The following is a 26,983-nucleotide window of genomic DNA, read 5'->3' on the forward strand; positions in this document are numbered from 1 at the left end:
AGTACAAAGATGAAATACCAATTTTACCATGGAATACACTTAATGGCAGCAAAAAATTTCAAAGATGGAAACTATAAAGACAGGATTCAGTGCAAAAGCTATTGAGAATATGAAGTTAAAACCATTTTTACCAAAGAAAATACAGCCACCAGGTCACTGACATTACCTAGCTACTTGTCAACAAGCTGCCAAGAGAAAACAACATTCTCCCATTCTTAATAAAGATTCTTTGTGACAAGTTATTTCACTATTTTTCTCTGTATCCTCAGCACCTAGCACAAATCAAGCAGTATTTAATAAATGCTCATTGATTGATGATAACTAGGGCATGTTCTTTAAATTTCTATGAAATACATACTACCCTCTTTGAAAGCTACTCTATATGTATATTGGTGATTTTATATGCATATTTTGTCCTTAATTTTTATACTCTTTATAGGAGAGCTTGAATAATTTCTGGGCCAAAGAAAGCAGGGTTGCAAAAATTCTATATCTACAGGGTTGAGTACTAATTCCTTTAGAGTTCATTTCATTCAAAAATGTTAAGCCAAGATGTATGAGTAATCCTTGGCATCCTCCAAGGGTGCACAGCCCAAACCATGGCAAGGACAATTTCAATCTGCAAACTTTTTCCTCTTTAAACTTATATTTAAAAAATCCCATAAAATATTGCATTGAGAGGTTAAAAATTATATTAAGGCTGTGTTTCCATCGTGTGAATAGAATGATAAATGAATGAAAATATAAATAAAAAATCAGCTTATTTTCTTTCTGCCTTTTGAACTCTGAATTGGTTGGTTATTTGGGTATTTTAGAGACAGCATTAACTGGCAAGTTTTGATACAGTGCCATTCAGGCAGTCCTGATTAGATTAGGTGACCTGACATAATAGCTGACCAATAGTTAGATCATCTTGGATAATATACTTAGATGAAACATTAGATGGGAGAAGCCTCCCTTAATTTCTGGCAGAAGTCCCATCTATTATAATCTAATTTGATTTCTTTGCCATTATGACAATTTGTATATGCTTAGCTTGCATTTTTATGGTGAAGCTGTATATAAAACTTTAGATTGATGAGTGGTTCACATTGCCAAGGGTCAGTTGACCCTTTCTTTTCCCCATATATTTCTATTACTTATAAAATTATCAATTCATTTCTATTTAACAAATATTTATTAGACATCCACTAAATGAAGGTCACTGTGTTAGGAGATGAGAATACAAAGATGAAAATAGTGGATGAAAATCCTACTCACTAGGAGAATATGTTTTGCTAATAGATACAACATATTTAATTAAGTGAATTTGAAGCATATGCAAAATAATGGAAACAAAGACCATGAATTTTTTATACACCTTTTTTGTGACACTTTTGGATTCTTTCAAAGAAGGACTGAGAATCCCAAACTATAAGATGGGGCATGGGGTAAGGGATCTCTCAGAGATGATAAGGGTCACACAGATAGAAAGTGTTAGGTGTCTGAGACCAGATTTGAAGTCAGGTCCTCCTGACTTCAGGGTTGGTGCTCTATCCATTGCACCACCTAGCTGCCCCTGTGTTGGTACTGTATCATATATGAGGGATATTACCTATACAAAGTTAAGGAAATGGGAGATAAGATATCAATATGAGGAACAACTAGCAGTCTAATATGATTGGAATGGAATAATGGAAGGGAATACTAGGAAATAAGAAACTTAGGAAGTAGCAGAATTGTTGAGGGTTTTTATATTTTAACCTGGAGGCAATAGTAACTGAAAATTTTTGACTAGGGGGATTGACCTGTGTCTTAAGAATATTAACTTGGCAATTGTGTGGAAAATGGATGAGGGAGCAGGTCTAAAAGCAAGGCAATCAATTATTAAATACATATGACAGGGAAACATAATTTAATGTTATAACAGTACTTCAAGTATTTAGCCATCAGCACTGGCCAGCTTTCACTGGCATAACTGCTAGTGACTCAAGTTGCAATTCCTCTATATTTTGGGGGCTAGCTTTTCAGTTTTTGGGTAGGTAACAAAGTTCTCGATTAACTGTCTATAATGAGGACCAGGTGTTTGTGTGGGGTGGACAGGGAAAAAAGAAGGGAGAGAGAGAAAGAGGGAGAGGGAAAGAGAAAGGGAGAAGGAGAGAGGGAGAGGGACAGAGGGAAGGAAAAAGAGAGACAGAGAGAGAGAGAGAGAAAGAGAGAGAGTGTGTGTGTGTGAAAGGAGAAGAGAGAGAGACAGAGAGAGAGAGAGAGAGAGAGAGAGAGAGAGAGAGAGAGGAAGGAAGGAAGGAAGGAAGGAGAGGGAGAGAGATGGACAGGGAGAGAGACAAGGGCAGAGGGGAAAGGGAAAGAGAGAAGGAAAGGGAGGAGGAGAAAGAGGGAGATAGGGAGGAGGGAGGGAGGGAGAGAGAGACAAAGAGAGGGCGAGAGAGAGAAATGGAGGAACATTAGGTTGGCAGAGAGTGATGAGTTGTTTTGGCTTTAAGCCATATATCACAAAGGGTTATGCTCTGTGACGATTGAAGAATTACTCCTACTGAAGAAACAGTGGACCCTCAGAGACCTGCAGGCTGTTTTACAATAAAGAAAAAGGCTAGGAAATTTAAGTTAGCATTTGAGCTATTTTGCCAAGGGAAAAAAAAATACCAAGGTTAGATTCAATGGAATCACCTTGTAAATACTTTTTTGTGAGTCTCTCGTTTCTAAGTAAGTAAATGACCAATAATTAGCTAAGAGTTTGAAAGACTGCTAAAACTATCAGTCCTCAAATCTGAGACCACTCACTTAATTGGTAGGAAAAAACAGATAAACCTTCTACTTCAGAGTATCCAGTGTCAAATTAAATTTACTCATGTCACTTTGAGTTTAAGCAGAGTGTAGATAGAATCCCAGAATTCAAACATGATAAGGCTCAGGCTAAAATAATATTTAAGGGTCAAATATAAAACAGTGATAAAGTGAGCAGAGGATGCTGGACAAGATTCCCCTATATCCAGCGTTGTAGTAGTGGAAGGAACACTGAAGTCAGAGGACATGAGTTTTAATACTGATTGCTATTTACTGCCTAGGTGGCCTTGATTATGTCCTCCCTGGCACTTATGTATCTTCATCTGTAAAATGAGGGAATGGACTGAATGGCCTCTGAGTTCTCTTCCAAATCTAAATCTATGATTCCATGGATCCTCTTGGACCACCATGGTATAGGAGTCGTACACAGGAACACTACGAATCAAGATGAACATTTCATGCAACATCCACAATCACATCAACCACATTCAATCCCCCAAATACTCCAAATCACCTTTATTCTGATTCATCTTATGGCCATTGATTCATTTATTCAGGAAATATTTAAGCATCTATGCTGTGCAAGTTATATTCAGATTCCTGGACTTATTCTTAATTTGAACATTTCTCCAGAGAGAGTAAGAAATAAATGAAATCTTCTACATTTAACTTTTAAAAAATGTTTGATGTTCTACATAATGAATATTTCAACCAAATTTGCAGAAATTTTATTTTTGACTATTTGCAAGTCCTACAGTCATTTTAGTCAGTGTTAAATATTTTGCTACTATTCTGGAAGTATAATTTCCTTCAGAATCCATTTTAGAGACAGCTAAAATGGTGTGAAAGAAATCCTTCAGGTTAACCTAGATATGTCAGCTAAAATTGCTCGGGTGTATTGGCATTTTAAACACCCCACCTCCTCACAGTTTGCCATGGATGAGCTCATTCTTTTTTGAAATGGGCTTTGTTATATTGCAGGCTGGACTTTAATTAGTACAATCTTCTATCAGTAGCATAGTAATACATTAGCTAAGTAGGGGATGAAATCACTGCATTATTCTGGAAATGATTTGTCTTTTCCCATCACTGCTGACTGTATTAAAATGTGGTATAATCAGAATGATACAAACCAGAGAAAAAATTGGGGGGGGGGGAGGGAGTAAGAATCCTCTTTCTTTTAAACCCCATAGTTCCTGGGAGATATTTTAAAATGGAAATCGTTCCAAAAAAAGCTGTTTTCAATAGAAAAAAATCACAAATCACAAACTTTTGGTTAAGCAACACAATAAAACACTAATATAGGGACAAATAAGTGTGAGTGATTTAGAAAGAAAAGATGTCAATACAAAATTATGAAACATATAATGATAAATCCTGTTTAATTTTTTAAAAAATCATACACTTCTATGTAGAAAGATTAACTTTTGGCATGAATGGGGAGGAAAAATAAATAAAATCTTAGTTTTATTTAAGAACAGTAAATAATTTTATATCAGAATAAAAATGGTAATATTCTTAATTATAAAAAATCTCTAGCAAAGGGTGACTACTCACTTATAATCAATGAAATAAAAAATAAAAATTCCTATAAGATTCTTGGAGTCAGTTCATTCCTTAATTAAGAGGGATTTTTAGCGCTCCCTTATTATTATGAGGACTTGATTGATTTGAACATGTGAACATTATCATTTGCAAATGTGAATCGTAATAAATTAACAATTTCTGCATAAACTATAAAATCTATAGTTTCATTTCAACTTAACAAATATTTATTAAGTGCTTACTGTGTACAAAAACACTATTTTTACAAAATGAAATTTGAATCCTAAGAGTTTTAGCCCTGGAAAGAAACTCGAAGTGTTCTTCTCCCCCTTCCTGCCCAGTCCCCCAATTGATAGATGAGAAAATTATATCAAATTATCTTTCAGTCTTTGACATTTTTCTCTTCTTGCTGGGTAAAGGAAGAATTTCTCCCCTCCAATGCCTTCCCCAATTCATCCTGGCTATTTTTGTTTCCATGACCTAATTCTAAGCCTTTCAGCTAGTTTCCTGATGATTCTTGTACCAAAATATTCCTTTCCTCTGAATGCTTTTTTCTGAAATTACTAAATCTACTTTGGTCCTCCTAAGTACCAGGCAATAACAATTTTATAATATATGTATGCCACATCTATTATGGTTTCCTTTGGAGCTATGAAATGATAAACTCTCCTACATTGCAAAATGTCAAATTTTTATTTACTCTATATAACATTGAAATATTGGTGCTTGCAGAAAGACCTGTTGTGCTTCTGCCTTCTATGATCATATAAAACTTGGGGACAGGAGTGGTTTCTGGTCACATATGTCTGAGAGACTAATTGCACAACTGGAAGAAATATTATCTCAAGAATTGCTGAGCTGTTGTTAGCCTTCATTTTCAAGAGGACCATGACATTAGGGAAGCGATGCCATGACATACAAGTGAATTGATTTTAAGTGAGGGAGAGCTATATAAGGTCCCCTGCCTCACTTTCTCTTCCATAGCTATCTGGGCCCAGTGGCAAGATACAGACCAAGTAGTAAATGAGGCAAAGAATTTCCTCTTTCACCTAGTCAAAAAAAATCTAACTTAAGTTTCTGGCCAAAGTAGAAATGACTGCTACTTTCATTTAATCTTGACTCCATCAGGATCCAAACAATGACCAAATGGGACTTGGTTTAATCTTGATCCTTTTCCAAAAGGAAGGACAAAGAACAATCTCTGTGAATAAAGTTGGCCTAGAAACTGGAATTGGTCAATTAGAAGACTTCCTCCTTCTCTCCCTCCCTCCCTTTCTCTTTTCCTTCCCTCCCTTCCTCCTTCGTTCCTTCCTTCCTTCCCTCCTTCAATCTGTCTGCCCACATAGGGTATCATACCCTTACCTACAGATGCTCTTAAAAAATTTTTTTCTCTTTTGCACCTCTGAGTCCTCCCAAAATATCTTGGGGTTTACTGGCTAGATTTCTTAAGGACCAGACCTTAAGACTAGGTACCAATTGAGGCAAATAAAATCTCTTTCACCTAGTCCAAAACAAAACAAAATAAATAATTCTGGGAGGGGGAGGCCCTCAGGGTTTCTGGCCAAAGCAGAAATGATTGCTATTTACATTCAATCTAAATCAAACAGGACCCAAAAAATAGACCAAATGGGCTTTACCTAGGACCTAATGAAAATATGAGCTGGAATAGAGTGGGTATACAAAAAGGGTGACCCATCTCTTTATGGATCTCTCTACTTTGTGACTTTGAGTGGGGTAGGACTAATGTAAGTTAATCCTTAGAGTAGGGTGGGAGAGGGTGGTGATATTGTCTCTCACTTGGCTATGAGGACTGTAAGCCAATGGGGAAAGGACAGGCAGAGACGATATTAAGCGTTTATATAGTTCTTGCTATATGCCAGAAACTGTGCTATGTGCTTTACAAACATCCTTTTCGATCTTTCCTTAGGTGCTGTTATTATCTCCATTTTACTTTTGAAGACATTGAGGCAAAAACAAGTTAAGTAATCTGTCCTGGGTACACAACTAGTAAGTGTTTGAATGTTTGGTTCTTATGCCCCCTGACTCCAAGATCATCGGCTGTGCTGCCTGTCTGCCCCAATGGCTACCTCTATCTTTTTGTGCTTAGTTTTCCCTGATCTTACTCATGTAAGATATAAGTATTCTGTGATGGAAATGTCTGGGTGATCTTGTGAGTTTGGGAAATCCAAAGGTTACAGTGAAAATGTCAGCTGAAATAATCATTACCAGGTAGTCAAACAAGGCAGTGGAAATCGTTATACTGGGAGTAAAGGGATGGTCAACCAAGAAAAAAATAGCTTCATGGATACAAGATCCACCTAGAAGTGCTGATGACAGAGTCAACAATGGTATGGTATCAGTAGCCCAGATGGACTGTCTGCCTGACAGGAAACTACAGCTAAGACAAATTTGGTGAAAACACAAAAGGAGAAAAGATTGCTAGTACAGGAACTGTGAGTTATTCTTTTGCCCCACATATTTTCTACATCTGTGCATTTTTACCTGTGTGTTTTGAGTTTGCTCCATTCTGCTCAGGAATCTTAGGTATGCAAGGGGACAGTGTATCCTTAGTTTTAGGGAACTTTTTGGTATGAACTAGTCATGCTATACCAGTTTAGTTAAGTACCTTTGCAAAAGGTAATTAAATCAGGCTAATTATGAATGGTGAATCCACAACCAGTGGCTTATACTAAAAACAGCCTTTCTGAGTTATCCTAGAACTCTGAAAGGAGAAATAGTCACAAACCCTCAGAGAAACCCAGTCTGTGAATACAAGTGAAAATTGAGGGAAGTTGCTATAGCAATAACTACCACCTTATAAAACTGAATTTTATTAATTTTTCTTATTTTGCTGTTGGAAATGCTGTAGAGTATTTCGGTTATAGTATGGAACAGATGACTTTTGAAATCCTTTCTAATTTGTGAAATTCTATGGTTTTAACATTGCTTACTGCTTCAAGGAGTTTTTATCTTCCCTAAGCAAATACAACCATCTGGGTAGAAAAGAGTGTTCCTAAAAATAATATTTGCTTTTCATATTATTGTCAAATAGTTGTAATTGTTTGACTTCTCAGTGCAATCCTGGATTGTTGTTCATTTTACATCCACTTTCTGAATTATGACAATCGTATTTTTGATACTTAATGATAAAAAAGAACATGCTAGATATTTTTAAAAAATAGAGTCTGGCAGATGCTAGAGAAAGTAATGGAATTTCAAGTGGAAAATGAACAAATACAGGATTAATTAATTAGCAGGATAAATTTTACTCTTCCGAATACTACATCTAAAAAGTTTTAAAATTTGGATGACTCCCTTCTGTTTTATTTATTATATTCTGTTTATTTATTCTGTTTTACTTTATTTAAGTAGTATATGAAAAATAAACTCTTTTGATGTCAAGTAGAAATATCTGTAGAGTCAGAGTCCCTGTTTAGGAGAGGTATTACATAATGGGAATCCTAGTTAAATTGAAGCAGAATCAAGTTGAGTCTGTCCTTTTTATTTGTGAAAACAGATGGGACTCCCAATAATACTTATACCAATAAAATTGAGTTAGATGTTTTTCTGTTGTTTAATCTGTTGAGACAAGTATTTAATTCAGTCAAACAAGTATTTATTAGGTCTATTGTGTGTAAGATTCTGGAGATCTAAAAATGACAAATATTCCCTGTCTACATATGAATTGATAAGTTTGAAATGAAATTTTTCATACTCCATCACTATGAATAATCATGTTTTATTGAAATGTATGGCCATAAAGATTGCTGTACCTTATTCATTTCTGAAATTCTTTTGGCTTATTTCATGTTAGTTTGAGGCCATAAGTTAGGTATTCTTTAGGAAAAAAAAGGGCTCCTCATTTGTCTTTTTGACTCCCACAATTCTCAAGGCACATGTCTTTGGAACTGAGTGGGAACAAGCAAAGTGGTTCATTTGTAATTTGTATTGTTCTGCATATTTTTACAATAACTTTCCCTTATGCAATTCACAGAAATCTAGAATCCCAGAATTGAAAGAATTCTTAGAGTATATATGATTCAATTCAATTACATTTCTATAATTCAACAGGTTGATAATTGCTAGTTCTTCAACAGTACAGATTGTAATTTATTTATGTCTCCCCATCCTTGCAATACTTGTCTATGTTCTCTCATAATTTCTTCATGGGAAATCCACCCAACAAACTTCTGTTTGGCTCCCTCATCTGTAAAATGGGGATAATAACCATACATACCTTCCAGAGTCGTTGTGAGGATGAAATGAGATGGTGATTGTAAAGCATCTGTCACATAGTAAGCACTACCTTAATGTTAGCTATTGTTATTGTTATCTGTGAAGATCCAAATCAATCTTCCCCCTTTCTCAGTGAATTTAATGTCTGGCTCAGTTAGTTTTACTTAATTTCAACTTTGTCCTAACAGTAAGGGATTTTAACAAGCACAATATTGGTTCCTCAAATACCCCAACAATACCATTTAGCTTTACTAATCTATTTGCTATTTGTTACAACACACTTTCTACAGTTTTGGAACTTTTTCAGTACCTGGTTCTTATACCTGTAATGCTTTCTCTCCCCACTTTTGCCTCTTGGAATATTTTGCTTCTAGAATGACTTTAAGTACTCCTTTTTCCAGGTCTTTCTTGCTCCTCCCATCAACTAGTGCCTCCCTTTCCTGAGTTACTTTTACATATTTGCATATCTCCTCAATTAGAATTTAAATTCCATGAGGGAATTTTTGTCATTGTATCCCCAGCATTTATCTCAGTGTCTACAAGATATTAATTACTAAATATTTGTTGATTAATTGATTTTCCAACAGAATGTAGAGCAATGATGAGCACAATAATATTCCCTGAATAAACAGGGTATATAGTGATTGACTAATGCTATGCTGACAGCAACTTAAGAAAGGACCAAAAACAACATATGGTACTCCTTACTATACCAATGAATCGAATTAGAGCTTCCTGATCTTAACTTCTAGAGAGGATTATTTACATGCAACTGAATTTGAGTGTAACTGAATCTCTCATTTAATTGTGTGTATCAGCATCCATTAATGCAACTAGAATTTTTTGGTCTCCAAGAATAATTTCAGAAAGGGGACTTTTGTTAGTTTTCAAGTGAACAGTTCATTAATTATGTCAAAGTAGTCTCAATGGAGGGATATTTCTATCTTGAGAGAAAATTTATCCTGCATATAACTAGATTGTGAACTTCTTGGGACTGACTTGCTTTTTTTTGTATCTCCAGAACTTTGCAAGATGTCTGGTACATAATAAGTATTTAATTAATGTTAATTAACTGATTGAGAAAAATATCACTGTTAGAAGAAACTATTTTCATTGAATCATTATATGATTGAATTGAAAACATGCTAACTTCTGCCTAGAAGGCATCTACTTGGATGCTGTGCACTCATTTTGAACATGCATAGTCAATGACCTCATCTCTGGGTCTCAGTTTTCCCATCTGTAAATCCAGGGAATTTAACCAGATGACCTCTTCAAATTCTGACCTTCTTTATCTCTTCAAACATCTGTGGTGGTAGGATAGGAAATAAAATACTACTTACCTGTCCCATTGTCAATCAAAGTTATCTCTTTTATTTATTCTTTCTTCTCTTGGCAAATCAAATAAAAAAACCTTTTTTTTTCCCCTATAGCTCATCATGGTGACTACCCTTCAAGGAGCCTGCTATATATAGTCAAGGAAATGAGTCACAAACAGACCAATAGGAATGTGAACTCCTTGAGGGTAAGGACTGTTTTGTTTCTAATCTTTAAATTACTCCCAATTAGTACAACATCTGACACAGAAGAGATATTTGTTGAATGAATGAAAAATTAAATAACAACACACAGTTTAAATAACAGTAGAAAAAAAAAGAAATCTTAAAGCAGTATGGAGATTGTTGATTTTTATTTAATATTATCATTTCTATACCTTGAAAGTCTTTGGTGAATTACCAAGATAATGCCTAAAGTGCCTCATCTATTCAGAATGTATTCTTGGAATAATTTGGGCATACCATAGAAGCAAAATTTTATTATTTATCTATGAATAAAGTATTTTTTTTTCTCTTTTAAGCAAAGCAAATGAAGCTCAAAGTTCAGAGTACTTTACACATTTTTTTAAAATTTTGCATTGCTTCTTTTCAATTCAGTTCAACAAATATACAGTAAATGACTACAAAATGGAAAGACGAGTTCAATTCTCAAATGTCCTCTCAGTCTGGGAAAATTCCTTAAACCGATAGAACTCTCAGACTTTTTAAGTCCAAAACAATTGCAGATCTGTATTGGTAGAAGGAGTTTTGTTCACTTAAGAGTTTCTTAAAGCTGAGATCACATATTCTCTATAGAAAACAAAATCTTAGGAACAAAACACCCACATTCCCAATTTTTCACAAGGAGAATAGGCTTTTAAAAAAATATATTTGAAGGAAAATGTAAACTTTCATTTGGCTATGTTTCCTACTATTATTGACTCCTTTTATGTATTTCTTCCCTATTCTATTCATATATTTTGGAACCTTAACATTTTTTCCTAAATTGGAATTGTAATTTTCTTTCCCCTTTCCCCCCCTTCTTCTATTTGTGAAATAACTATTAACATCAATTTATTCTTGGAACCAAAAGTATACAGTTGAAAAAATACTAATTTCCAGAGGGAAGTCAGAAAACTAAAATGTAAGGTTTATCAAATGAACAACAGCATGAAGATTCTAGAGAAGCCCACAATGAAGCTGGTATTCCAATAATAAGAAAACCAGGCAACCAAGTTGCTGAGTCAGCTGTGGATATTAACCTAGAATACTGTAAAAATCTCTTTGTGACTATGGGTTTGCTTTCAGGTGGCAGGTACAAGGAGAAGCAAAACTTCCTGGCTGCTATTCATTATTTGGTCCATTCTGCCACAATTTATCTTAAAAAGAAGGAAAGATATTGAGCTGGTGAGTTCTCCTTCTGGTAGAACACTGCAGGGTTCTGTTCACCCCCTTTCACCTTTTCTGTTAGTCTTCATTTAATATCTGTTGTTGTGTATTATCTCTAGGGACATCAAATGTCCCAACTGTGTGTTGCCTGAAGTTTTATGCATTGAAAATTGGGGCACTGGTGAATTTGTATTACAAAATCATTGACAACTATACCCTTGAGTCTTTCTATATTCTCCTAGCATGTCTATGTCAAAGATGAAGAGGCTAAAGATAAATGAGTCCTCCAGTGAGAAACAGAGTTTTTGGAAATAAATACTTTCTTACCTAGTTAAAAAAAATCAATAAAATAAAATATCCTTTCCTCTTCTCAAAGTAGTCTAACATTTCTTAGCAAAACAGGTATAATTGGGCTACAAGGAAAATATATTCTTTGGGATGGCTTAATTATATATATTTAAGGCCAAATACAAAAAAGATTAATGTACTGGCAATAAGTTGAATATTTCAGTGTTTCTGACCAGAAACATTGTGGGTTTTGTGTGGGTTTTAGTATAATAGGCTCCCTAGAAGATATGAGAGAATAGGGATCTTTTCCTGTATCCTCTTGGTCAAGATGCTTTTTTCCCCTTTGGTGCTAAAAACATGATGAGAATAATGAAAAACAACTCTAAAATTAATGCCATTTCTTCTGAAGAACTGACTCCCTAGATAATGAATAGAGCTATGAAAAAGTTAAAAATTGAAGATTGCCATGAATCCCAACTTAGTAGGAAGGAACATTCAAATGATCAAGTGAATAAGAAATACAGACAGAAAGAGAAAGAGGCTCAGGGAATGTGTCATGAATTCGCAATGTAATTTTCAAAGCATAAAGGTATTTCTGTATAGTTATACTAGATGAGAATTTGGTTCTTAATTGAAAAAGCAATTATTTGTTTCACCCTGAATTTTAAATATATCCTCTTTTACTAAAATGAGTAAAGTCAACCTGACATTCTGCCCAATGTTTTTATAGGTATTTAGAAATCCTGTGGCAGAGAACACCAGAATTTATGCTTCCATGAATATTTTCATATTGAATGGTAGAATGATATTACAAATCTAGAAAAGGAGTGAATTAATGCTATGTTGATAAAGTATAAATATAATGCCTTCATTTCAAAGAACTACAAAATCTTAGTATTGAAAGGACTTCAGAGATCTTCTACCATAAAAATGGCCCCACATTTAACTTAACTAGTGGCCAAACAGCCTCTGATTAAAGGCTGCCAGTGAGAAGCAGCCCATTTCTTCCCCAGGCTGCTCAGTCCTTTTGGGATATTCATTCTATATCTTAAGAATATTTCTTTTCTGACATAATATAAATATAAAATTTATAAGTGCATCTCTTTATAAATTTCCCCTTTCACCTCTAGTTTTACTCTGAGAGGTATATAAGTTCAATATTTTTCCATATGGCAACTTTTCAAAGGCAGCTATCATTCTTTTTCCACCCGTTTATCTGGAAGTCTTCTCCAGGGTAAACATCCCTAGAGATTCAATAGGTGGATGATAGATTAACTGAAAATGTCAGGTTTTTAAACTATCAAATATTTTAAGATCTATAGAAAATTATTGAAATTCTATTATGTAAATCTGATCTAAGCTATTTGTAATTCTGAAAGTTATCACTATCCAATAGCTGCTCCACTGATATGATCTCAGTACCCTTCATTATGTTGGTTGCTCTCTTCAGGATGCTTTCTAGCTTGTCCATGTCCTTTTGAACATGTGACCTAGCCCAGAATACTTTCAAAGAGCTAAGAGTGCTTTCATATATATCATCTCCCATACCTTGGTTATATAACTAAGAGAAAGTATCTGTGACTATTATTGCTTTCATTTTATAGATATGGAAACTATATAGTGAATGTTTTGGTAATATTTGCATATATGGTGGTTACTGTCAATAATATCTTATTTGAACATGAAGGGCATAAAGAAATTCCTAATGACATCTTCACTTAATGAATTTGGGGGTGAAGATAGCAAACACTGTCCATTTATAATCAATAATAATTTTTCTCATCTACAAATTAAGTATAAATCCCGCCCTCTCATAGCCTAGCCTTTTATACTTGTAGGAAATGGAGATAATAACTACTCAATTGATCTAATAGTATATATTTTAAAAACACTTAAATAACAGTATTAATACTCAAAATGCTATGGAACAAGATATTATTTCCCCAAAATAGAGCCAAGAAGAGGCAAAGTAGCACATGGGAAAAAAATATCAGTGAAAAAAAAATTTTATTCAGTGATTATAGAAATGTCTTTAGTTTTGACTTTTATAAATTGGCATGCAATTTAAATTACATTGGAATATAAATAAAAAATGAATATTTTAAAGTGAATAATATATTTCTAGAAATGTAATTTCAATTGTATATTGAATATAACAAAAAAACTCAGCATCTATTAGATAGTGGTAACTTTCAGAATTATAAATAGCTTCAATCAGATTTGCATAAAATAATTTCAATAATTTTCTATAGAATTAAAATAGATACAGACAAGTGTAAGTGCTAAAATAATAGACATTTTTTAAAACTTGACATTCTTAGTCAATACATTATCTATCTATTGAGTCTCTAGTTCATTGACATCTATATTCATATCTCTATTGAGGTAATAATTATAGAGCACTTAGCAAAGTATCTGGAAAGGAGTAGATGCTAAATAAATGATATTATTATTATTATTGTTCAAATTAATCATTAATCCTGAAATTCATGCTGCTTTAAAATATATATACATATACATATATGATTTCTCATTATATCGCATTGAAAATTTATTTTCCTTGGATTTGGAGGAAGATGAATTCTTGAATGGAAAATTTATAGGCTTTCCTTGAAGCCATCAGTTTGTCACTTGAATGCTCTAAAGCAATTAGAGAAGGATCTTATAAGATTAGTGCTGTTGCACTGAAGACAACAAGGTGTATGACACTAGATTACAAATGCTTCAGTAGAGGATAATGCAGGAACATTAGAAGAAGAGCAGCAACGCTAGTAAATTACATGAATGTAGAATAGAAGCTCTTTGAGAATAGTGATATTTGCATCCCAAATACCTATCATGGTGCCTTGTACATAGTAGGTGTTTAATAAATGCTTCTGACAGAATAGATTAAAACAGATAATAAAATAAATTTGCCATGGAGTGTGAACTAGACTTCTGGTTACTAGTAGGTCAAAACTGTAGGCATTATAAGTGAACTGAGTTGTTTATTATGAGAACACAACTCTATAATCAAGTAATGGGCATATTTTCTCCAAAATGGTGTAAGCAAATCTCTGGTACAAATTTAATTTAGGTCTTAGCTAATCTTCTTGTTAATGTATTTGTGGGTTTGCTAAATTATTTGTTTATAAAAATACAATTAGTCCCTTTAATCCTGATATAAAGATGTAAAATTAAAAGCATAACATTTACATGTCATTGATAATATACTGACATACTATGTTGCTCCAGAGAGTAGAATTATATAGAAGTTACAAAAAAAGAAAATTTAAGATTGATATAATAAAGTATTTTCTCTATCAGAATTAACAAGAAGTGAGTTAGGCTGCCTTGAAAGTATGATCAGGAGGCAACTGGTGATACAGTAGAGAATATACTGAGTTGGCATCAGGAAGACCCAAGTTCAAGTTCAGTCATGGATAGTAACACCACTAACAGGGTGATCTTGGCAAGTCACTGACTCTCTGACTGTCCCAATTTCCTCACTTGAAAAATGAGGATAATGATGACACCTACCTCTCAGTGTTGTAAAGATTAAATTTAGATATGTATGTATGTATAGACATAGATATAATTATTATGATGATGAATTTGCCCTTATCAGCGTTCTTCAAGCAATGATTAGATGGCAACTTGCATGTATTGCAGTAGAAATTCTTGTTTATATGCAGAGTGGATTAAATGGCTGTTGCATTTTCTTCTAATTGAAATTCTGTGGGTCTGGGAGGACACAAGACAACAGAAAATGAACCAATTCTTCAGGTTGCAGTATAATTGTTCTGCACTGGTAACAGTTAAATAAGCACTTTCATATGGACCTCTTTGCGTTGCCCATAAAAAAATCATTCAATTATAAAACATCTATTTCCCCTATGAAAATGGAGAAATAATTATTTATTAAAATTCCATGTGAGGGCTGTAACTATTTACTTCTCATTTTCAGAAAAAACAACATACAGTCATGATAATGCTTTAAAGTACCCAAGATTACAACCTTGAGAATAACTCAAAACATAAGAAATCTGATGTAATTTTTAAACATATTACAGTTTTACATTAAATCTGAAGTTTTTTGGGGGATTGACATCTGTATGGTGATTTAAACATCAATACCTAGAGAGGCTATATTTTTCTCTAACTGGGAAAACCACTATTCAAATGTATTAATTAACCTTTATGTTCACATAAAAGTTGTTTGTGAGAACAAATACAAAATGGCTAAATGTTATCTTTAATCATGACTAATAAAAATAGGTTATATAAACACGTTTTACTACTGCAAATGTCTCTTTGACAAATGATGAGCTCTACTTCATTTATTAAAAGATAATTAAAATGCTTCACAAGGGTATTCACAGTTTTCTCACAAATCTTTTCTGCTAGCATCCATATGAAGTAATAGAGATAAAGAGAGACTTAAAGCTATGTTTAATGGTAGGGAAGGATGTTTACCTTTGAGATATATATACAAAACCAGCATGCCCTAAGAACCAATCTTCCATTTTATTAAAAAGGCAAAAGAATCATTCTGGAATTCATTATTCCCAGTGATATTAAACAGATAAAAGAAACCTATCTCAAAGAATATAGTTATACTAGAAAGAACATTAGATCTTAACTGTAATTGTCTTGACTTTGGATGAAACATTAGATAATCATGCATTTCATTCATACCTTAGAAGAGGACATAGCTGGTGCAACAATGATTCACAGTTTCACTTTTCCTAAAGCTTACAGTATTTGAATAAATCTAAGATCAGTTGTTAAAATTATACATAACTTTTTAATATCCTTTTTGGCCAAAGTGAGTTTGACTTCAGAGGACAAGGAAAATTCATGTAAATCATATAAAATGGAAATATCATAGGAAAAACCTCCAAAGTTGGAGAGCTCCTGTGACACTACATACTTGTAAGGATACAAGGTTATCATCACACATGTATGGGCTGGCATTTGTATGAAGTCTAGAAAAATGACCCTTGTAGTAGAAGAGAGATGAGAGCAGCAATTCAAACAACATATGCGACTAATAAAGAAAAGGGGTCCCTTGGGGGTTCAATCTTGCCTTCACAAATACAGCAGAATATCCTGTTAATTCTGCTGACTTAGGTCAATATTTTAATGCATTATTTATTTGGGGATGTCTACAGTCAAATTTTCACATGTGATGTTCATTTTTCTCAGAGCCATAGATGTAAATATAATCTGAAATTCTGTAGTGTGCATATGATCCACTGCATTTCACAGGTTTTTTTTTTTTTTTTTTTTGAAGACTCATGGTATCTTTGATGTTATTCCTAGATGAAATACTTTTCTGGGCAGAACTTGCTGGAAAATTAATCTCCAAACATGGCTGTCTTAGTTAAAGTGTTGATCCACTTAAAATGAGAAACCCTGTTCTTCCACTGCATGGTCAATTTAATGAAAACAACAATTAACATGACAACACCATACCACAAAAACCAAAAATTTATATTCAAGCTTGAGAGTAGTACTTTAAAAAAAAAAGAATCTTCTAGATTAAAAAAAATAATATCCAGTGCATGGTATTATGTTGAAAAACAAGCTGAGTTATGTTCAACTTTAGCGATCCTCAATTATGTCTTAATCCCTTTAGACTTTGTAATGATTTCAGATCATTAGTGCTGAATGTCTGAGGGCTGAGCTCTTCTTGTACATTGATGTACATATTGTGATGTACAGCATGTGTACTTCTTGTACATTGATGTCATCAATATTACGTAATATTAAGTGATAACTCAGTCCTTTGCACTTATGTTACCAATTGACAAAAAGGACCCCTAAATGCTTCATGGATACAGATTCTTAGGAACAAACACACATAAATAACACTGGCCACATATTCATTTTCTGTATCATTATTGAAGGACTTCTACTGTATTTCTCTTAGAAAATCTGTAAACATCAGTGTATAACAATGCAGAAATGTTCTTCCCAAAAGGAGATCCCTGAAGCTTAATTAATTAGATAAGTCTTTAAAAATCCATAGGCTGATACATTTATTAAGATTTAGCCAGGAGATTTAAAAAAAAACTAAAATAAATATCCAAGTAATGTGGACAGTATTACATTCTTTATTTTTATAAATTTTCTAGTAGTTAATTTCATTTAACTTTTAGCATCATTGGCTAATTTAAAAGCTCAGCTCAGGTGACCTCTTTCACTTGAATTCTCTCCCCTCTATTTAGAACATCTTCCTAGACAAATTATCATTATCATTTTCATTTTAACTGATTATTTACAGATTATTATTCAGTAACCTTCACACATGTTGTATCCATCAGAATAATGTAAGATACCCTAAACAGGGATTGTTTTTGTTTTCTTTTTTTGTGTATTAGGACTTAAGACAATGCCTTGGACACAGTTGTCATTGTTGTTGGACACAGTGTGTGTGTGTGTGTGTCTCAGTAAATATTTGTTTAAGTGTATTGAATATTTCTTGAATTTGAAAATGAAATCTCATGAAATAATGATCAAAATAGCCATTGATTTTTAAAATGTCAAGGCATATTATTTATGCAATGAAGTTAAATGCAGGAAAGAATTTTACATTTCCAGATTATTTATGTTTCAAGTTATTTAGTAATTACTTGTATGCAACATAGATTATTTGCTACTATAAAATTATTCTGCAGATAGATACTCTGACAATGTGAAATATGTAATATATTCTACCAAAGGAAACATGAAAAAGTCATAACTAAACATAACTAAATAAATATTTTCCATTTCCTTCTTTCTTTAAAATAATAAATTAACTAAGAATCTAGTAGGTAAATATGCTGTATTCAGTAGATGCCCTCAAAATATTAACCAATCAAGAATTGAGAAGTAGCATAGTATAATAAATACAAAGCTGGCTTTAGAATTGGAAGATCTGGGTTCATCTGTCTCTCTGTCTCTGACTCTCTGTCTTTGTCTGTCTCTCTATATTTTTATTCTATATAACTATTCTTTGAGAGAGGGAGTTTTCTCACTGGAAATTTCATCTAATTTAATGAATTTTAGGATAGGAAAAAATTAGTTTAAAATTTCCAAGATAAAACTGAGTTGTGAAGGTGAGGCAGAGGATGAAGGAATTTTAAATAAATAAAAAAATTAATAAAACCAAAATTAATGAAAAGTCCTGTTCCTAAATAACATGTCAATGTTTGGTTTGCCACTGCCTTGGATACATGTAAATTTATGATATAAAAACCCCACCAATGTAAATGGTTTAAAAATAAATAACTTTATGAAATCATACTTAAAAATAATGCAATGAAGCCAGATTATTCCAGGCCCCAAACTACCCCTAATGATTTGTCATCTTTAAAAGTTACATGAACATGAACATGTTCAATGAAAAGATTTTAAATATATTGTAGCCCAGATGTTGGAACTGACAAAGAGTATGTTATTATAACTGAAAGGAATCTCAGGAATCATAATTGTCATCTGATTTTTTGGGATGACATTTTACAAGTGTTCAAATGGAGGCTAATAGAAAGGATAGGCTTTACCAAGCTTATAATACACTGTGGGTTAGTGGCATTTTTAACACTCAGGGTCAGGATTCCTAATCTCTAGTTCCATTTACTTTCTGATGCCCAGAAACTTCTAAATCATACTTTGATTATTCATTTCAGGGTGGGCATTTGGGAGGGTGTAGGGGTGAGATTCCATTAGGCTGTTAATATTTGGAAATACTAGACAATTCTCTAGTTCATTCAGCATGCTAAATTTTGCCCTAGTGTCACAAAAGAGTCATTGCAGCTGACAAATATAGTCCACTCTCATGCAGGGAAGAGTTGAGGCCTGGTAACAATATTCAAGTATTACAAGACAAATTTCCCTCAATATATGAAAAAATTTACTAATAGAACTCTTTGTGGACATAATGTAGGCCAATGATTTTTTTCCTCACTGCAGGTTGTTATTTGATGGCTGTGAACCAGCTGTTGGGAAAAAATTAGAATGGTTGGACTAAGATTAGATTATGTTAATGTAAATAAAGTTTGAATTTAGCATCTTTGGATGGAAAGCACTTAAAAATGTGTGAAAGAACTATACAAATATGGAAAATGACTTGACTTTCAGGCATGCATCTCTAGCATAAAATTGTATCTGTTCTAACTCCAAGTGTATCCAAACCTCATTTAAGCAGTCATCTTGTGAATTTGAAGACGATCAACAGTTTGGCATTTAGAGCACAAATTCTCTCCAAAAGACACTCCCATAACCTGTTTGTTGGCATTATTTGATAATTTTAGGTATTTTAAAAAATGGTATAGTTCATCAGTGCCTGATTGTGATTTTAATAGAAGCATGATGCAGGTGATCTGGTTAGGCCACATTTGGATCAGGTCAGATTACAGGTACTAGATTTTTGAAGCAACATGAATGAACTAGAATATAGGTTAAGAGTATTATAATTCAAACAATAAGAGGATTAGAAATTTTGTTTTAGAACGATTTGATTGGAGGAACCGGTGGTTTTTAATTTGGAGAAGAGTGGAGGAGGCTGACTGGGTTGAGGAGGGGAGGTTAAGGGAGGAGGCCATTATAGCAGTCTTCATGTTTTTGAAAGACAAGTGGAAGAGATTAGAATTACAGAAGAAAGAAAAACAGAAGAAAATGACAAGGAGTCAGATCATGTTTCTGAAATTCAGATAGTTTCTTAACTGTATTGTGCCAAAGGAGACAAGGCTGCTCAGCTGGGAGGTGGTTCCTGTCACCAGAGGCTAGATGACCTTTTGTATAGATGTTGTTAAAAATTCTTAGTCTGCAAATAATTTGTCCTATAAAGCTTCAGAGGTCCCTTTCCACATGAATAAATCAGCACTTTCTTCCATTTTGCTTTAGCTGTGTAGATCTTACTCCCTCCCCCCCCCCATTTTGTTTCATAGCTATTGTAATATCTAGAGATTACCAAGAAAAGATTTTGTTTTAAATTATTTAATTAGTAACTCTTCATGTCACTCAGTGTATTGCGGTTCTTTTCTATGAGACAATGAAATATACTTTAAAAAGTCTGAATAAAACTTGAAATCTTGAACTGTTTTGACTAGTAAGAATGACTTGTTTGATATACAATATTTGTATATTTGTGCTGATGTGTCCAGAAAAGATTCATCTCACAGTCTAATCCATGACCACAAATGCTTGCCGTGAAAATAAACCAGAATGTATTAAAATGATATTTAGGGGAAAAAGGAAAATCTTTTGAAAGAAAATTCAATTATAGTGTTCATGGATTAGAACAAAGGTAATTCCTCAAAAAATAAAATATTTTTTGTTAAAATGTCTTACTGTAAAAACAATCACCAGTTGGAATCAGTACCAGCACCAGCATCAACAAAAACCAAAACCCAAACGGGTATGAAGAATAACAATAAAACTGAACTTGGCTCTGTAACTAAAGTTCTGGGACCTAATACCAAGTAACTAGAATTGAATACTTCCTACTTTTCAAGAACACTTTTCTTCCTAGGATAAAAGATGTTTGGACAAACATCTTTTGGGCAAAATCCCTTATAATACTTAATCTCCTAATCTACCAGTGGGTAATATCAATCATCCAGAATTTGACTTCCTTGTCCTAGATTACTCACTCAGCAGTAGCCTAATTGTTTATAGACCTACAATCAGCTACCCCGCTATTTAGTTTTTTATCACCATACTGACATTATCACTGTTAACTATGTGGCATAATCTACATGCATATTTTAAATTTTGCGCGACCGGTCCTTGCAATTTCTTATTTCTTCTCTAACCGAGAATAAAAATCATCCAGAAAGTATTTTAATACTAAAGACCACATTCATTTAGCAAACATTTTGCATACGATAATCGTATAACCAGTAAGAAAAACCACAACTACAACACAACAGATTCAGCATAGTAACTGAAATGATTATCAAACTCATTTTAAATACTTTAGCAAATAATTTAACATCCCAGATTCTGGATCACCAATTTTGTATGTTAACTGCCACTAGGGAGGGTGCTTGTGTTACCTCCTCTTGGCAGTTGATTGTCTGTTCAGGGTGATGGTAATTTCCATTTCACCACCAGGGTTTTAATTCAAAATTTAGATAATTTAGTTCACAACATATGCTACTAACCTACTAGCAGTGGGGAAAGCTAATCTTAAAATGACAATTTTATTTTAACACATTTTTAACCTCTCAGAGTCTGTACTGAAGGAAACGAAACCTTAGAAACATTTTTCCCGTTGCAACTTCACCTACCAAATTAACAACAGTTTTTCAATCAAAATTTGGCAAACCAACCCTTCTTTTTAAAGGAACGGACACTCACAACATAACGCTATAACGCATAGACACATTCTCATATTACTGCGACAAACAACCTTTACGTGTTTACAAGATATTTATAACTTTATACATGAATAGAGTACAGAGAGATTTTTAAATGTTTCAGTGAGGAGACAGGAGAAAGAGAAGAGGCTATATAATCTTATTTGAAAGCAATTTGTCTCTTCACCCACCTACCCACACTCCGTCAATTCTTTAAAAAAAATCTTTGAAAACAATAAAGTCACTTAAAGTGATTTAGGACCTGATTAATGGAGTAGAAGATTGGGGCGGGGGGTGATGAATGTAGAGGGGCAGATTCAATTATTTCAGGGAGAGTTGGATGGTTCGGGGGTCCTTTCTCTCGATATAGAGCCCCTCCCTATTTTTTTTTTTTAAATGAATATAAGGTGAGAACCTTCGGCAAAACTAAAGGAACCTTTGATAATAGAGAGAGAAGTTAGGCGTGGAGTGAAACTCCTGCTGGGACTAATTTCTCACAGATTACGAATCCCCAATACGAGACTAGTATCAGCAGCACCAGACTGCTGCAATGGGGAACGAGAGTAGGAAGAGAAGGGCGCGTCCAGCACTGCAGGGCTGGCTACCCTCCCACAACTCTCGCCTCAGTAGATTTGCATGTCCAGCTGTTTTCTGTCTAGCTATACCCCTTTTCGATTTGCTTCTTCTTCTCATCCCTAGTTCTTTCAGACTTCCCGGGGGGATCCATGGGATGGTGGCGGGTGGGACAGGTTTTGGCTAGCTCAGATTCCTCATCAGCCCCTAGGGAATAGCAGAAAGCTAGGACTACTGGGCGATGGAGCTAAAAGGAGGATACAATGAATGGTTCCGACCCCTGAGAGCTTGACTGAAGAAAATAGGTGGGAGTGGGTGATTAGAGGAAAAAGCTCTAAACCGCTACTGCGGAGCTGGTAGGGGAGGGGCTCTTTGAGAAAAGAGTACATCTCTCCTAATTGACCAGGGCGGGGTTGGGTTGGGGGCAGAAGAAAGGGAGCTGGGCAGGGCAGGGCAGGACAGGACAGCTTTGTGTAGCGGGTATGGGTTGGGGCTACTCCCACTATGCCTCAAAGCCCTAGACTTTCCTGGGTCCAGTGGTCCTTTCTAAGTTGTTAGCCTAGATATTTATGCTACTTAAAAGAATGGGTAGGGCGGGGTTTGGGCTGGGTCCATAAGCTCAGGTGAATAGGTGCCTGGAGAGGAATTCAGGATCTTTGCAAACCCCTGCAAGGTAGAGTAACCATATTTGAAGACCCCCGAGCCGCACCCTCTTTTAGCATTTCAGACCCTTCAGACTTGGAGAATAGGAGGCGCCGTAGCGCGGCGGGCGGGGCAGGAGGGCTAAACGCCCCACAGGGAGCCCGCTCTACCCTCCTCTTTTCATTTCTTCCCTTCACACTGTATTCACTATCCTGGAGAAGTGCCCAGATCCAGGAGCTATTGGACACACCTTGCCTCCTCTTTTCTTTCTATCCTCCTCTTCCCTTTCTCCCTTCAAGTCCAAAGCTCAAAAGGGAGGCGACCACAATCTCAAGACAGCTATAGTATCCAAGACCAATTTGGTTCTGATACAAAATAACTGGAAAGAAAACAAATATTTAAGTAATCCGACTTGAGTTATAATGGTCAAAAGATATTGAGACCTATTTGGTATCAAAATATAATCATTGATTCGTTAAAATGTGTCAGATCTGATACATTCATTTGTTTTTTTTAGTGACAAAACATTCGCCTCCTAAACAATAAGATAATTGAATGACAGCAAGGATAATCTCTATATCTATGGTTTAGAAACTGAGAGACACACCTTTATATTCTGATGAGTGCCCTCTTTACTAAACTACAAGGCAGGGTCTCATTATATCTAGTCGGTCTGTTCCCCTTCTTGCTTCTTCCCTTCTCTAGATTTCTGAAATGTTAAATAAGCAGGGGCGATGTGGGGGGGAAGAGAGAAAGAGACACACAGAGAGAGAGACAGAGAGAGAGAGAGAGAAAGAGAGAGAGAGACAGAGACATAGAGAAAGACAGAGAGAGAGAGTGAAAAAAGAGAGAGACAGAGAGAGAGAAAGAATGAAAAAGAGAGACAGAGAGAGAGAGAGTAAAAAAGAGAGACAGAGAGAGAGTGAAAAAGAGAGACAGAGAGATAGAGAGAAAGATAGAGAGAGAGAGAGAGAGAGGGAGAGAGAGAGAGAGAAACTCCCTAGCGCTTCTGGGAGGAAGAGGACTGGGAAGCAGCAGCGGCAGTCTCAAGCAGATGGGTGGGGTCTGTCTGCATTGTGCTGAGCTGCTGGAGTGTGTGGCACTGAGCTCTGCAGGTGCCCTCCCCATAGGAACACTCAGCCTCACACAAAGAAACCCAATGCAATCTTCATCTGAACCACCCTCCCTTCATCCTTCTCCTCCCCAACCCCCCCCCTGCAGCTCCCCACCCAGCACCCTCCCACCCTCCACCTCCCCACACCCTTTCCACTATTCTTTACTTCTTCCCTTTTCTATTAGTCTCCCCTCCCCCAAAACAAAGGAGCGGCTGCTCCCTTCTCCAATACTTGCAGATTAGCTTAACTAGACAAAACGAATTATTTCACCCTATTCTCTCTCTTTTTTTCCCCCACCCAGCATCCAACCGCATAGTTGGAATCAGTTTGACTTTGGAATTTTCCTCTCTTCCTTTCTTTTCGCCACCCTTCCTCCCCATTCTCATTTCTTCTGGTTTACTAAGGGGAAAACTGGAAAAAAAAAAAAGAACATTAGACTGACAGTATAATGCTTCTTTATAACTCCAGTTTCTGGCTTTCTATTATCGTCTTTCCTAAATTTAAGAGAAAGATGGTTGATGTAACTTTTCTCTCCCTGAAGCACCGAGGGGTTATTAAGGGTAAATAAAACCTTTACGGGTGGGAGACCAATTTACTGGTTCTATGACTCTGGAATAATTCTTGATTGAGATTTCAAAAGACTCCCCTCTCCACCCTCCCTCACCGCACCCAGATTGTCAAATCTCCATGTCCTTTCTTCCCTAAATTCTTGTTTTTGATATCGCCAATATTATAATTTTTCTTTATAAACCACGCCAAAGTCTTTAAAAAAAAAACATACAAAAACCATGGGACAATCTGTACCAACGTCTGTAGGAAAAGGCTAAAGGAGTAAAAATCTATTTCTTACCCATTGCTGTTTTAGCCATTGTAGAGAAGTGCAGATGGATGCTCAGAGGTGGGGAAGGCAAAGGGGTCCAGCTACAGCAGCGGAGAGAGAGAGAGAGAAGACTGAATAAGGCACTGAGTCTGCAGAGTGGGGCTGTGGAAGAGAAAGAGCAGGAGGCAGGAGCCCATGAATAATTATCACTTCTCAGTCCAAGCAGATTGGCTCTGGAGGTCCCCTGATATGACTCCCGCAGAGGCAGAATCTCTAAGCATTAAATATTGATCTGCCAATGGTGCTGGAGTACAAAGTGCCAAAATGCAGTTTGAAATGGAAATCAGTTCTTCTCAGGCAGCTCCCCCCATTTTAGGGGGCTTAATAGTACAGTCCATGTAGAACGTTTGGTGCCTTAACATGAGAAGCCTCTTGGAGCTGAGAGCTAGTCTTTGCCTACCTGGGGGGAAAAGAGGGACTTGGCATTGCTCACACATATTTTATTGGACAGATGATCAAAGGGATAAAGTAATTTAGAAGATTATGAAAATTGTGACAATTGTATACTTGGATTGTCCGGATTATTACTTTTAGAAAGAGACTTTTATTGTTGAGTTGTAGTTTTTAGTCTTTACATATGTTAGTGTGTGCACACATGTAAACACACATATATGCATAATACACATACATCCATATTTCTCTATTACTTTATTAACAGTTGAGTTTTGTCCTCTAAGAGTCACTTTTAATAATTTTGCAGTTTGCAGAGTGGTAGATCTATCTTTAGTGGAAAAGAAGTTCTGATGCTACTATATAATTCTTAGTTCCTTTAGTAAGATTAGGCTGAACTAGGAATCTTAACAGTAGCATTTATTTCCTCTGAAATTTTGCTTTAGTTGGAGAAAGTTTTTTGTTAACGTGAAAGGTCTAAGGGGAAAATGATACCTAGTAATCACTTCTTGGATTAGTGATCCAAAGTGCCTTTTATTAGTAGGAAAAGATATTGGACCTACTGTTAGAAGAGACATAGTTCTAAACACTGGGTTTGGCACTTAGTAACTGTTTTCTGAATTTTGGTACACCTCTTATACTCCCTGAGCCTGTTCTTTCATCTATAAAATAGGGATAAATAATACATATCTATTTGCTTCAGAGTAGTTGTGATGAAAATGCTTTATAAAGTCTTAAGTACTATATGAATTTAAGTTATTATCAAGGACAGGTCTTATTAAATTGGAATTTTATTGACTGTTACTCCCTTGATTCTTCATTGTACTGAGATATAAATAGAAAGAATGATCTAAAGTTTAGCAAAATATGCAAATAATGAAAGGTAATTCCAAAGAAAATAGAATAAATCATATGCAACTTATTTTTACAAGCATGTAAAATATATTTACTTCTTTGGGACTATACAAATTCACCCTATCATTTTGTTAAAATGAAATGTTTATATGAAGTGCTTTTCTTGAAATCCTATTAAATACTTCTTCAATATAAGTTTATACACACACACTCATATATATGTATATATATATATGTACACATATATACATACATATACATATATATATATATATATATATATATATATGTATATATAAACTGGGATGAGTATATCTTGGTTTACACACTGTTTTGAATGTTACAGTCTTGGGTTGAAAAGGTTTAGAAAACATTAGGGCACTCTCCTTGGTGCTGAAATAAAATCCCATGGCTGCTATAAAATATGTTACATAATTTTAACTCCATAAACCCTTCACTAAATGTTACATAGCCAATAGAATTGTAGAGTTTCTGATATGCTGAATCATGAATAAAACCTCAAATAAAGTAGAGATCAATAAAATTATCCCCCTATCGGGAAGGTTAGAAATAATTTTTCCTGTCCTAGAAAGGTATGTGGAAATGACACAGCAAACAGAATATAAACAGAAGTATGAAGAA

General features: G+C 34.8%; 1 protein-coding gene across 1 annotated transcript in view; it reads right to left on the reverse strand.

The window, feature by feature from the left end:
- The window catches only part of STMN2 (stathmin 2), a 67,863-nt gene extending 42,564 nt beyond the window's left edge, over nucleotides 1-25,299 (reverse strand). The window contains exon 1 of the mRNA XM_003759689.4: nucleotides 25,067-25,299. Coding sequence (XP_003759737.3) covers nucleotides 25,067-25,085 — 19 coding nt within the window. The 5' untranslated portion in view covers nucleotides 25,086-25,299. The remainder of the gene's footprint in view (nucleotides 1-25,066) is intronic.
- Nucleotides 25,300-26,983: the final 1,684 nt, after the last annotated feature.

The sequence above is a fragment of the Sarcophilus harrisii genome, chromosome 1 (assembly GCF_902635505.1).
Source record: "Sarcophilus harrisii chromosome 1, mSarHar1.11, whole genome shotgun sequence".
Classification (NCBI taxonomy): Eukaryota; Metazoa; Chordata; class Mammalia; order Dasyuromorphia; family Dasyuridae; genus Sarcophilus; species Sarcophilus harrisii.